The following is a 14,302-nucleotide window of genomic DNA, read 5'->3' as shown; positions in this document are numbered from 1 at the left end:
TTATTGGATTACGCTCGTCTTGCCCTGGATATCACTGTTTGTTGGAGATCAACCTTGCCGGTCTAACCATGTTCTGTTCAATAAAGCTTGCAATTGGATCTATTTACTCTTCTGACGAGTCACGTTACAGTTACAATTATATATTTTCTTAAATGCTATGATTAATGTCATATTTTATAATGTCAGAAACTCATTTCAGTCTTGTGAGGAATCGATTAAATTCATGATACAAACATCAATTAAAACCTGATCTCAACTTGATTTGTCATTGTGTTTTATTATTTCTGTACAAAAACAAGAGAGAAATTAATTACATGTTCTTCATCAATAATGATTATGACATTTTTACATTTTAAAACTAAAATGATTGAGACAATAAAAAAACACAAATACACTAATGTTACTGTCTATATGAGGGTTTATGACACATTTATTCTGACTGTTATTTGAGTGACAGAAGTTGAGCTGCAGTATTAATGTCATGAAGAGACTCAATAACATCTCACTGTTACTGATTCATCATCAGCTCAAAGCATTATGGGTAGAATCTCTCATCAGTCTATTCTGATTCACCAACACAGTTTCACTGATGATTCAGAACCAACATAAAGCCCAGGATAGAGCGGCTGAGTGAATGTGGTCTGGACTGTGTGGATGAGACTCATTGTGTCAGAGACGCTGTAGAAGGACAGAGTTCCTGCACTCACATCCACATACGCTCCTATTCTATAGATATTATCATCATTCACTCCTATTCTACTGATGATGGGCTTCACAGGGAGACGAGTCTGTATCTTATTGTGTCTGAAAGAGCATCTGGATTGAGAGCAGTTCAAACTCCAGGACTGATCATTATATCCAAACAAACACTCATCACCTCCCTTCCTGCTGATGCTCTTATATGACACTGATATAAACACACCATTATATCCACTCCACTCAATCTCCCAGTAACAGCGTCCACACACACTCTCTCTACACAACACCTGCTCATACACATCAAATCTGTCTGGATGATCAGGATACAACTGTTTCTCTCTCACGCCAGACACCTTTCTGTTCTCCTCAGACAGAATGAGTTTAGTGTGTGCTGTGTTTGGATCCAGTGTGAGAAAACAGGCATCTGAACACAAGAACAGACACATTTATAACACAACAACAATCACTACAGCTCTGTGTGTGTGTGTGTGTGTGTGTGTATACATACATTTCTTCAGTCCTGCTGTAATCTTGGATTGTCCTCCATGATCCACACTAGAAAAACACACACACACACATTCAGACAGTCAACAAACTGTTGCTATGCAGTTGCTAAGGTACTTGGGGTGGTTGCTAGGCTGTTGCTATGTAGTTGCCAGGGTACTTGGGTGGTTGCAGTGATGTTGATAGCATGTTCTGGGTGGTTGCTATGCAGTTGCAACCTCACTCAGTGTGGTTGCTATGGTGTTACTATGTAGTGGCTAGGGTGTTCTGGGTGGTTTCTAAAGTGTTGCTATGGTGCTTGGGGTCGTTGCTAGGCTGTTGCTATATGGTTGCTAGGTTGTAAACTAATGCACTGTCTTCACTGTAGTACACACACACACATTCAGACAGAAACTTCAGCGCTGACCTGCAAATTTTTACCAATAAAATATTTTAACTGCTGAAGAGCTGCATTATCTTTCTCTACAATGAGTTTATAACATCACTGTTATTTGAATCAATTAAAGTCACAGCTGCACTGATAAATGATAAACAGCAAAAATGGAAGTAATTCATACATACACAGGCTCTCTCATAAATTAACACTTGATGAATGACACTTTTCTGAGAATAGATAATGGAAGTGTAGTTCACTAAACTGCAAGTTTATGGGTGTTTTCAAAAAGCAGCGCTTTTATCTACAGTAGTGAGAGAGCACATGCACATGGTTGCTAGGCTGACAAAAATAAGTAACACTTTCAATATTGCAAATGTGAAGCTCTGTTCCAGGGATTACGTCTCTTTATATCAGGAAACATCAGTTGTGTTCCTCTGTTGCCACATTAAAATTTGTTGAAGCCTATAATACAAACTATTCACTGTTTTTCTGTTTTAATCCGTTTTTTTATTTTTTGTTTTTATTTTTTTTGCGTTCAAATTAAGTGCACTCCACTGCTGTGCACCTGCTGTAGAACTGATACAGAAACAGCTGCATCAATACCCTTATCAAGTAGTACATTGTCATATGTACTGAACACAGCACTAGTCCATTGGGTCTTGCTATTCTGTTGTAAAAAATAAATAAAAATAATTAAATAAATTGTTGTGAAATATTAAAATTTAAAATAACTCAAAAATAAATTTAAAAATAAATCAGAATGAGTTCTGAAGGATCATGTGACTGTGAAGGCAATGAAGAATGAAGTAATGCTTGATAAAAAAATAAACTTTGCATCAGAGGAATAAATTTTATTTTTAAAGTATTTAAAAAAATAATTATATTGCAATTATATTTCATTATATTACTGTTTTATCTTTATTTTTAATCAAATAAATGCAGCCTTGATGAGGACCTTTTTAAAAAAACAAAAAAAACAAACATTAAATCTTACTGATCCCAAAGTGTATAAAGTGTGTCATTAATCTGGCCTTCGGTCCGCTCACCACCAGATGTCGCTCTCACACTTTCACATCACACAGACTGTTGCACTACACCCCGGACTACGTCTCCCATCACCCACGCTGATTGCGCCAGCACCTGTAGCCTGTAATCAGACGTGTTATATAAATCCCGGACCGAGTATTGTGGAGTTGTACTGTGGAGTATTGTATGCATTGCGTTTAGTGCTCTCCTAGTGCTAGCAGTCTTTACTTTGTAGTTTCCTAGTTTCCTACAGTGTAAAAAAAATTCGTACAAATACAGTCCAATATACCCTAATAATTAAAGGAAATTTTCCGTATTTGGTATTTACAGATGTTTTTCCATATTTCTGAATTACGCTTTGCATTGTGGGAAACCCGTTTTTACTCTTCGTGGTAAATTATATGTTGTTAAATGTCACATAAATTGTTTATGTAACGTTAACTTAGTTGCTCTCTGGCTTGTTTGGCAAATGAACGTCGGAGCCGTCGCACTCAACATTCTCTGCATATCGTCAGACATCTTCCTCGTGGAGTTTTCTGCCAAATGAGGTAAGTTTAGACCTTTTATTGTCTTGTTTTACACACACACACGGAAGATAAAATGCAAAACAGAAATTAATTCGGTAACGTTACTAGCAAGCTGTCCTTGAACCGACTGTAGCCGCACCAGAATGCCACTTCAGGTCAGCGTGCCAGTAACATTAGCTCCTCGAGTTATCTGTCGCACTCTAATGGACAAATGCACATGACATTATGTCAAAATGACCATTGTGTTTCTTTAGATTTCTTTTCTAGTGACAGGAAGTGATTGCTGCTGTGAATTTCAAGCACACTTGCATTCTTATCATGGGTTTGTATTCTGGTTTATTAACAGTTTTATTTAACATTAGTGTTAAGTATTAGAAAGAAAACAGTTATTTATTCTGTTGACTTTCACAACAATGTGAAGTTGGTTGCTGTCTGATGCTTCGGAAGCCATGTCACAGATGCTAGTAACGTTACCAAAATGATTGGATTGATTACTTTTGCATGTTTTCATCCTTGTGTGTATAAGCTGTGTTCAAACTGCTTGTCATTATGTATATGGTCATTTTGTGTTTAAGGTGATGGGCAGTTCAAGATTGCTGTCATTCAAGAAGTTAATGACCACTGTTGCGGTTGTGAGCTACAAATACCCAGAAGAGGCTTGACTTATTCTGGAATGCATACAGAAGTAAGCAACACGTAAGTTATGAAATGTGTATCTGTTTATTTAATTGAAAATAATGAAGTATATTGTAAGACACATATGATCTGACAAGCTCATATGACAGATGCAAATGGAGACTATTGGAAATGTAAGTTAAGCAATTTATAAACAAATGTTTTAAAGGTTAGCAGTTCATTTAATGAACTTATGATAAATATACTGTATGATTGATTTTTCCATCTCCAAACTGCATTTTACTCTGTAGTTCAGTTTAATTAATTTCATTTTTTGTTATATCCATTTCTTTTAGAATTTTCCTGTTAAGAAATCCTGAACGTGGTTTGAGATGAAGGGAACCAAGTGGCTGCACATTCCTCCAAGCCTCTTGCATAAACAATTTTGAAAATCCATGTAATATTTGAGCTTTTTTAAAATAAAAAAAATGGCACTTGTATTAAACATGCCGATAAATTGGAAAAAATACATCCCCTATAATGAATTGCATCACTTTAATGATATTTCAGTTTTAATGAACTTCAAAATTCTGTTGTCAAGCCACTGGAGTCACATACTTTATGGATGTCTTTACAGTAGTCAACATTTGAAGTGGATCAAAACCTTTTGCCAAAGTTGTCCTAAAACCAAAACAATACTCATTCAAGTCTTAGGACAATTTTGCTAAACTTTATTGATCCACTTCAAATGTTGACTACTATATACATTTCTGGACCTTGAAAATGGTAGTTGTGTAGACTATCAATAGAGGGACAGAAAGTGCCCATGTTTAATTAAAAATACTCTTAATTTGTGTTCTAAAAATGAATGAAAGTCTTATGGGTTTGGAATGGTATGAGGGTGAGTAATTTACAGAATTCACATTTTTGTGTGAACTATCCCTCTAAACAATATTGTTTTCGCTTATAAAAAAAAAGTTTTGAAGTTTTACAGTTTGAAGTTAAAATTTTGTGACAAATTTTAAGTGCAACACCAGTATAGTACAGATGCTCAAATTTTCTTTTTCTTTTTTTTTTTCTAATTCTGTCTGTTACTGTTTAAAGGTAAGCTGTCTTTTACAATACATGCATTTTTCAGTTTTTGACACATTGTTAAATGAATTGATTATTTAATATTGTTGAGTCCTAACCCATTTAAGACAAACAAAAGCCACTGAATGCACTTTTAAGAATGTTTACATGAAGTAAAATTAAACCATGTTCAATTTGTATATTGTGCTGGATTTATTTGCTTTATATATATAGATATAGACATAGATATAGATATAGATATAGATATAGATATAGATATAAATACACAATTAAAACAGAAAAAGTCCTGTTTTTTTTACTGGTAGCAGACTGTAAATTAACAGACTGTAAATTTACGGTACAAAGTCCAGGTAATGAGCTGGCAGCACTTTTCTTTCTTTTTTTTTTTTTTTTTTTTTTTTACGGATTTTTTTTTTACAGTGTAGTTTCCTAGTTCCCTAGTTCCCTAGTTTTCTAGTTTCACAGTTTCCTAGTTCCCTAGTTTCCTAGTTTCCTGGTTTCCTGAGTTAAGCATTCTCGCCTGGTCTTCTCGTTTTGTCTGTTTCACTGCCTGCCTTGTGGATCTCTTGCTCGTTTAACAGAATACCCCTTTGCCTTTCCCCTTCGGATTACGTTCGCCGCTAATTGATCCTCGCCTGCTTCTTCTATTCTTGTGTCTCGCTCCTATATACCTGTCTGCCATTGTTCCGACCCTGCCTGTTTAATCATGTCTTTGTCTCGCCCCTTCACATAAAGCTTTGCATTTGGATCCACTCGCCTCTCGTCTCCCTCTCCACGTTTTTAAGAAAAGTTCATTATCAATGATAACAATACTACTGATGTCTTTAGAAAATTGTTTTTTTCCCTAATATTTAACCATTAACTATAGCCATTCAACATTATGTACAGAAAGCACACACTCTGTTTCTCACACTCTCTGTCCTTTACAGAGATGCATGGAAACATACACTTTATCAGTACAGTTTAGCAACTTAAAAGCTGCATGATATATTTTACAAGTGAGGTGACAACAGCACTTTACAGCACTTAATCTCTCTCTCTAATAACTTTCATAAGTCTGCTATCAACAGCTCAAGCCTCCGTTATTCTAAAATGAGGTTTGAGGCACTGAATGAGATGCATAAGAAGTTAATCCTACTCACAGTAGTGTTTTAAGTACAAATTAGTAATTAGTATAACTCTGGGTGATGCAGCCAAGACCTGAAGCAAGTGGGCATTATTTTTCTAATAATTGAGAGCTTTCAATTTTAACATTTATTAGACTTAAACATACAACTTCTAATTTAAATGGACTTAAAACAATCTTTACCTAAACTCATTATAATAAATGTCATATTTGCCCTTCAGCAAGTAGGAATATATATAGAAATTGAATAAAGTTATCAAAAACTCTAAATTTTATAATTTAATATAGATAAATCCTTAAAGCTACAAAAAGTCATTGATTTCCTTATTAGCTTATTTTGGCTGCTATTTCTTTAAGAGCTGCCGTTGCTGAACACGACTTAATTGACGATATAACTACCACTGCATGCTCGTAGTTTCTTTCGTGCTTTGATATTAAATGACAGCACTGCCACGTTTGTGTGAGCAATTAAAGAGTACACACTACCAGCACAGTATAACGGTTGTCAGAACAGGAAAATTAATTTTTACTGACATATGACCTGACAACATCTCATCTGACTGCAGTTCACTGTTGTTCTACTGAAGCTCCTCATCACTTGTACCATTTCTGTGCTTGTTTGACTAGCGCCTGGTCCTGAGGTGAAGTTGGAGAGTGCATCTGAAAAGTCTCAGCGTAATCGATGTTCTGTGTCTAAATAAACACACTTCTTGTCAAGAAAAAAAAAGAGACAGAAGCAGCAGTGAGTAGAGCTGTCACGATTATGAAATTTGGCTGACGATAAATTGTCTAAGAAATAATTGCGAATATGTCAATTACTTGTCTCAAAAATAGTAAGGAGACATTTGAATTATTTATTAATAAACTAGTGTATTCTGAGTCAATGTCGCAAAGATCCTGATTCGCAATCTCCTCTTTGGACGCGCCTTTAGAAAGAAATGCATCTTTGTGGATTACATAATGAAAGAGTTTTTGTTTTCGATTTGTTTTATTTCGTTAAGCAATAATTTACAGCTTTGTATTTATAGTATATATTTATTATGTCTGTGAAGCATGTAGTCGCCAATTTTCGGTTCATTTTTGTGTAGCGCTCCTGTTCAAGAATGAGACGGCAGAAAGCTTTATTTTATAAAAGCACTGTTTGTAATGTTTTGTTAATATTGTGAGTGCACACAAATAAAAGTAGACCCATTACAGTTCCGAATGATGTATTACTCTTACCTTTGTGAGAAAAATGTTACATTTTAAATTGTTTTTAAATTGTTTCCACTGAAAAAAAATAAATAAATAAAAAATCAAGTGTTCGCACTAGCGCCTCCATGTCAAAGCACGCTTTAGCTTCCACTCTCCACACAAACGTTTGAATATGTGCCTAATAGCACACATTCACCTACTAGTTTAAGCTAGTATTGTTCTATACTTGAACTGTTTTACATCTATAGATTTTATTTTAAGCAAGTTGTGAAGATTTAAGGCAAATTGATCAAACAAGTCATCTTGTGGCCGCTGTTCATTACTTTTAAAACAAAAACAAATATTTAACGTACAAAACATGCTCCAAACATTTTTCTAAATTAACGTTAAAAAAATGAAATGAAATATTATCACTTTGCCATTACATACAAAACGGAATAGCTGAAATAGTAGTGTAAGCAGTTTTGGGAGAAGGGGGGGGCAACTGAACAACTAGTCTCTTGTGTAGTATGTGTGGTGAATCCATGGGTGAATCACAGGGAAAGCAATACCAGAGCAACAGGAGCCTTGACTCGCTCATGTTGCCAGATCTTGGTAGAAACCATAAAAAACAAAGTGAATCCAAATGCTTTTTGCTAAAAATATAATATCCTTGTCCCTGCGTTAATTGTGTTAAATATTTTCAATACATTAAACTGAAAAAATGAATCGCTACATATACATACATATTCATATACTTATGTATATGTGTGTATATAATTGTTTAATGTAAGTTATTTCTGTCTTATTTCTATGTGTGTGTGTGTGTGTGTACATAAAATGTGTAAATATGAGTATATGTGTACAGTATATATATATATATATATATATATATATATACCACATGGTCACTAAGGAGTTGAAATAGAAAAGTCTAAAATCATCCTGGTAGACATACTTGAGTTTGTCCAATGAGCAGGTTGAATCCAACAGTTTTTCAGTGAGTAGTTTGACTCCTGAATCTCCAGGGTGATTGTAGCTCAGATCCAGCTCTCTCAGGTGTGAGGGGTTTGAACTCAGAGCTGAAAACACATAATGACAGCCTTTCTCTGTCACCATACAGCCAGACAATCTGAAAACACAGCAATAGTCCATGTGACAATCAGACAAATCTCTTTCACACATTTTAGCCATGAATTATCCTTATAGGTTTGTGTTATAAACAAATGTATATGGAAGAAAATCTGAAATGTGTTTATATAGTATGATATGATGCTAGTTTCCTTAAATCAAACAATAAAATTCACATGAAATGACTCTCACAGCAGCTCTAGAGATGAAGTTCATGTGTTAATGTCGTCATATAATGAGACGCAGAGGCTGAAAATAACCGCAAGCCTCATGTGTGCTTCAGTATTTGTGTAGTAAACAAACTGTGTTTTCGCCATTCATACATACAGAGCCAAGCGGAACATGCAGGATTTATATCTTTTTGCGTTTTAATATTTACAGACATTAGTCCATATCGCGATTCGAATTAAGTGACAGACCCAATTTTGATTTATTCATCCAAAAATTGACGAATTCCGTGGCATTCCATGCTATAGAGTAAATTCGTTCATGTAGAGACGGAATTGACATGCCGTCGTGTAAATAAGATAAATAACATAAGACCATTTAGTTTGTTTAATAAAAGAACAAGTTATAAACCTGTTCTTTATGAAAGGTAACCTTAAATGACTTTTGTTGTGATCTGGCACTATATGGAAAAGAAAATGTAACTTGACCTTCAAGGGGGGCGGGGGTGCCATTGGGGGGGGTGAGCCGCCCCCAGGACAGTAGGAAATAGCGGTGAATCAGAGGTAAAATATTACATAAATACTGTTCAGTTTCTCTAACAAATTGATCGTTTTGTGTCTTAGGACATCAGTGTATTGTCACGAGTCGCAGGGTTTAATTTGGTTTTGTTTGTGTATGTTTTTTTTTACTCTCAAAGATTTGGTAGCCATTGACTGCCATTATATGACTGACAGATTGCAACAGTTTGAGTTAAAAATCTTTGTTTGTGTTCTACTGAAAAAACAAAGTCATCTACATCTTGGATGCCCTGGGGGTAAGCAGATAAACATCAAATTTTCATTTTTGGGTGAACTATCCCTTTAAAGGCTGACTTATTCCAAAATAACTGTATTTCTGACAAGAAAATGCAACAAATGCATATTATTTACATGTCAGGTCTATGTGGTATGTAAGACATTCTTGCTCATGTGTAAGAGAAACACTCTCAGCTAAGTGAGTTGGGCACCTTAACACTAGGTAAATTTGTAACTTCTGTATACTGATTTGCAGGGCTATACAGTGCAACCATTTCAGTCAAATTTGTGATTAAAAACTACTGCAAAAACTACTGCATGTAGTTAGTAGTAAGCAACTACTACTTACCATATGAAATATTTAGGAGCACCAGTGCGACTGACTCAATCTGCATATTTTTGTTTGCACTCAAGGGAGCTTCAAAAGTTTCTACTTTAACCACATTTTTTGCAGCATTAGGTAATGTATCACAGACATTTCTCATATATCTCATATCTCATTCCTTGAACACAGTGTTAATCAGAATCCACTCACTGTTCAAAACACCAGAGTTTTGTTCAGTGCTGAGTTATGCAAGCTAACAAATCCTCTCATTATAACAAAGTGTAGACATGGTGTACATAAGAAATTGACTGTGCAGTGTAGGGAGCTTCATTAATTAAAATCTAATTTCGTGAGATCACGATTAACTAAGATGAGTGAAAACTTTTATAAACTATTAAGGAAGTTTGCAAATCTGATATTGATTTAATACAAAGTTCATTAAACAAGAAGTTAATATTAAGTGACTTACATTGTCTGACCTTAACACTATTGCCTGATTTTGCTCTATTTCGTTAACGAAAATAGTTTCAAACAGTCAGTTAAGCTGCTGCACATCTCCAAGCAAACACAGTTGTGTTTTTTTTAAATTAACGTGTGTTTTAAACAAATCTAGTGAGTCAATGAATTCAGTTACCCATTCATTAAGACATTCATCCTTTCCTGAATGAATCATCTTTTTAAAGGAATCAACTGAATGAATGATTCAGTGATAAAATCAGTGACTTGACGCCACCTGCAGGCAGTTTTAATTTCATTTTTAAAGTATCATCATTTAATATTTATATAAATTATATTTGTCACCTCTGAGCCTCATTAAATGTATGTAAACACACCAACATGTCACTTTTATGTTCTCCTTTGCCACCTCTGTAGTGCAAATTAATTTTGTTAATACAGTTCTCATTTGATTGGTAACTTATTCTAATTAGAAATTAATTAGAAATTTTGATAAAGCTTATAACACTTTGAATTTGACATACAACAACACTTTTAATGAAATTAGAAAAAATGCCATTACAAAGATATTAAAAACCCCCTGTAAATCCCTTTGTGTGAAGGAGTCATCTCGCAATACTGATCAGAAGGTTCTCCTGAATAGTACAAGTGCTACTAAAAAGAAAAGTAAGTATAGAGCCCTGATTTGATGTTAGCATTCCACTGTACCGCCCGATGTGTAGTTACATTTTATAGGAATGCTAAGAGGTTAATATCAGATATTCTTTATGCTGCTCTGCTGCACTCCATTACACACATAATAGCTATTTGTTTGCATGACAAAAACATTTAAACAGCTGTCTAACAGTACATGTAAAGTCAACTGGTGATTAGGATGGCCAATCAAATAAAAGGGCAGATGTTTGATACATGTATTTTGTATATTGTATAGTTGTATTTTCAAATCCAGACATTGAAAACAATGGATCATGAGCTTTTTGTATGAACATAAACATAGTGTCGCACTGTATAATTATATCAAATTACATCACAAGCTGTACAATTTGATAAACACTCTTTGCTTATTTATTTTATTGAAACCATTTACCTCAGTATTTCCAGCTGACAGTTTAGATTCTTCAGTCCATCAGAAAGAAGCTTCACTCCAGAATCCTGCAGGTCATTGTTAGTCAGGTCCAGCTCTCTCAGGATGTTTGAGTTGGAGGATTGTAAAGCTGAAGACAGACTTTCAGAGGACTGAGCAGTGAGATTACATCCACATAGCCTGTATAAAAAACAAAACAAACAACTACATTGAAAACAAGTAAAAGGCCTTCCTTTCGATTTTAAATGCATGTTTCAGTAATTCAATTTTTCATAAAACATGTGTTACAGCAGTGCAGTCAAGGAAGGGTGGGACCAATTACAGCAAGTTTGTATTAATTTAAATTAACAAAGAAAATGTCCAAAAGGGTCCAAAGATGTAGAAAAATATAATCACAACAGCTAACAAACATGCACCATGACCTGAAGAAACCAAGGAGTATACATATACAATATAATGAAGAATTAGACTAGAGATAGGAGACAAACTAATCAGCAGTTATTAAAACAAATAAAACATACTTAGAACCAACAAGATAAAAGACACAGAAAATCAATACAGGAAACTTGAACTCGGATACACAGGATGAAAAGAACATCAAAATAAGAGTCTCAGAACAGAAACCGAACGTTATACTGACAACACCAAACCTGGACAATTTACCCAATATTCTGTGTACCAATCAGGTTCCATAACTTACGATACAATTTGGAATAATAAACTGGGTAAAATGTGCATACAACAAAACAAAAGCCCTGGTTTTCATTTACCGCTGCTTAGAGCACATATTGTACATAGAGCACATATAACCCACTGATCACGGTTGTATAAAAGGTTTAATGTGGATCAGAATCATTCATTGGTTCACAGTGATTTATAATTCAGATTCAATCAAAAATTTACATTACCAAATCCAAATTACCAGTACTCTGAAAGAAACCATATATTGAAATGTAGGCTACACATACATATAGAACAAACAGTAAAACAATCATGGTTCCCTGTGGAGTAAAATGAGACAGGGAACCATGATTGTTTTACTGTGATTGTTTTACATTGATTGATGCTATGAGGAACATCATTAGTGCTACTGGTGTCTGAATCATGTTTATAAACACAACATGTCTGTTAGGATGAGGGAGGCAATCATCAGCACCAAGCACCTTAGATCCTTGGTGGCTGGCAGACTATTCCCAATACACATAACGCACACACATAGAAACATTTTCTTTATTTAGACTATGTTTAACCAGTTATAAATGTACTTGGTATATGCATGTGTTGCTTGTATGTTTCTATACTAAATTAGCCCAGTTACCCCTCGTTATTGGTACTAGTTAATTTCTAAATGTGTATTTTTAATGTATGAATGTATCTCTGGTTTAATACCTTCTAAATGTTTTAATCAAAACGATCTGCACTTTATTTTCTAAACAATGGTGTACACCATGTGATTAGAAAATGCATCATACTGTTTGTACTATATTGTGGGTAAAACTGCATCAATTCCCCAGGCCAGCAATAAACATGCAAATGGGCCATAAATGGAGACAAAAAGAAGTTCTCCCGCTCAAAAATCCAAACTTTGTATTGGCCAATTCACCCAAAGGTGGGTGTGGTAGGGAAACTATCAAAATACCCTAACACCAACCCATCCATGCTCAAACCCTTCGAGACAATCCCTAAGACTCATCACCTTCGAGTCAATTTTCCAGTAGTTTATCTTCAAGTAACTTTGTCGACTCGCTGTGGATTTTCCTATCTTCGGAAGAACTAGAGAAAACCAGAGTATTGTGTTGTTGTGTTATTATTATTGTTAGCTTTCCCTAGTTTCCTTGTTCCCGAGTTCCTAGTTCCCTGTGTTTAGTTCCCTCGCCTGGCTCCCCCGTTTTCGACCGTTCGCCGCCTGCCTACTGGACTCTAGTGCGTTTTCAAGGATGATCCTCTCGTCTCGACTCTGACATTCCTGTTTGCTGTTGTTTTGACCCTGCCTGTTTTCAACCATGTATCTATCTCGTCCCATTAATAAAAGCTCGCAAGTGGATCCGCTCACCTCTCGTCTCACTCACTCCGTTACAGAATACTCCGTCACTACAGGATCCAGCAGCTTCACCCCCGGACAATCGACAGATATATACACAGACAGGATACTTTTTCAGATGAAACAAGGACCACGCACTCTAGAACAACAAATCCGTGAGTTTTTGGCCATTGCAAATTATTCCACCCTCCCGGACTGTGATGGCATAAACGATCCGTTGAAAACGAGACTGAGACGCGAGGGTCCGCGTTCATCACTGGCGGATTTTTTTAGACTATGCACTATTGTGTGTGGGCTCTCCATTTACCGTGGATGTCGCAGATGAGGAGCGCGGGACTGCTAGCTGCCTGGATCGCTCAAGCGCAGCTCCAGTGTCAAGTCAAGTCAGAGCTGCTCTTCCTAAGTCAAGTTACATCTGTGGTTCCAGCGTCAAGTCAAGTTAAAGCTGTGTTTCCTGTGTCAAGTCAAGTCAGAGCCGCTCTTTCTAAATCCAGTCAAGTCACAGCCTATGTTCCTGAGTCAAGCAAGGTCACAGCCGTGGTTCCTGAGTCAAGCAAAGTCACAGCCGGTCTCTACGAACTGAGTCAAGTCATCACTGATCCTCATAAGCAAAGTAAAGTCACTTCTGATCTCCATGAGTCTAGTCAAGTCATTACTACTGGTCTTCACAAGCCAGGCCAAGCCACAGCCGGTCTTCACGAATTAAGTCAAACCACAGCTGATCTTCATGAGCCAAGTGAAGTTATTGCTGCTCCCCATGAGTCAAGTCACGTTACAGCTGTTGTTCCTGAATCGAATCAAGGTACAACTGAGTTGTCTACGTTAAGCCAAACCACAGCTGATTTCCATGAGCCAAGCCGAGCCACAGTTGATCTTCATGAGCCAAGCCAGGTTACAGCAGATCCTCATGAGCCAAGTCAAGTTGCTGCTGTTATTCCCGAGCCAAGTCAAGCCACAGTTGACCTCCCTGAATTAAGTCAAGTCACGGCAGATCTTTCTAAGTCGAGTCAAGAATCGGCTGTCCTGCCAGAACCTCACCAGATCCCCTCAGACCTTCTTAAGCCACCTCACGTCTCAGCTGACCACCAAGAGCCTCATCATGTATCAGCTGAACCCGCAGAGCCCACACTCCCAAGCCACGCAGAACCCACACTTCCAAACCACA

At 36.2% G+C, this 14,302-nt stretch overlaps 1 protein-coding gene across 1 annotated transcript in view; it reads right to left on the bottom strand.

Annotated features, from left to right (window-relative positions):
• Nucleotides 1-332: 332 nt before the first annotated feature.
• LOC127160558 (NACHT, LRR and PYD domains-containing protein 3-like) overlaps nt 333-14,302 on the bottom strand; it is a 30,404-nt gene continuing 16,434 nt past the window's right edge. The window contains 4 exon segments of the mRNA XM_051103195.1: nt 333-1,123; nt 1,208-1,254; nt 8,097-8,270; nt 11,100-11,276. Of these exon segments, the coding sequence (XP_050959152.1) occupies nt 570-1,123; nt 1,208-1,254; nt 8,097-8,270; nt 11,100-11,276 (952 nt within the window). The 3' untranslated portion in view covers nt 333-569.

The sequence above is a fragment of the Labeo rohita genome, unplaced genomic scaffold, assembly GCF_022985175.1.
Source record: "Labeo rohita strain BAU-BD-2019 unplaced genomic scaffold, IGBB_LRoh.1.0 scaffold_386, whole genome shotgun sequence".
NCBI classification, from domain to species: Eukaryota; Metazoa; Chordata; class Actinopteri; order Cypriniformes; family Cyprinidae; genus Labeo; species Labeo rohita.
Note: the sequence above shows the minus strand (reverse complement) of the source record. Positions and strands in the feature narration are given on the sequence as shown.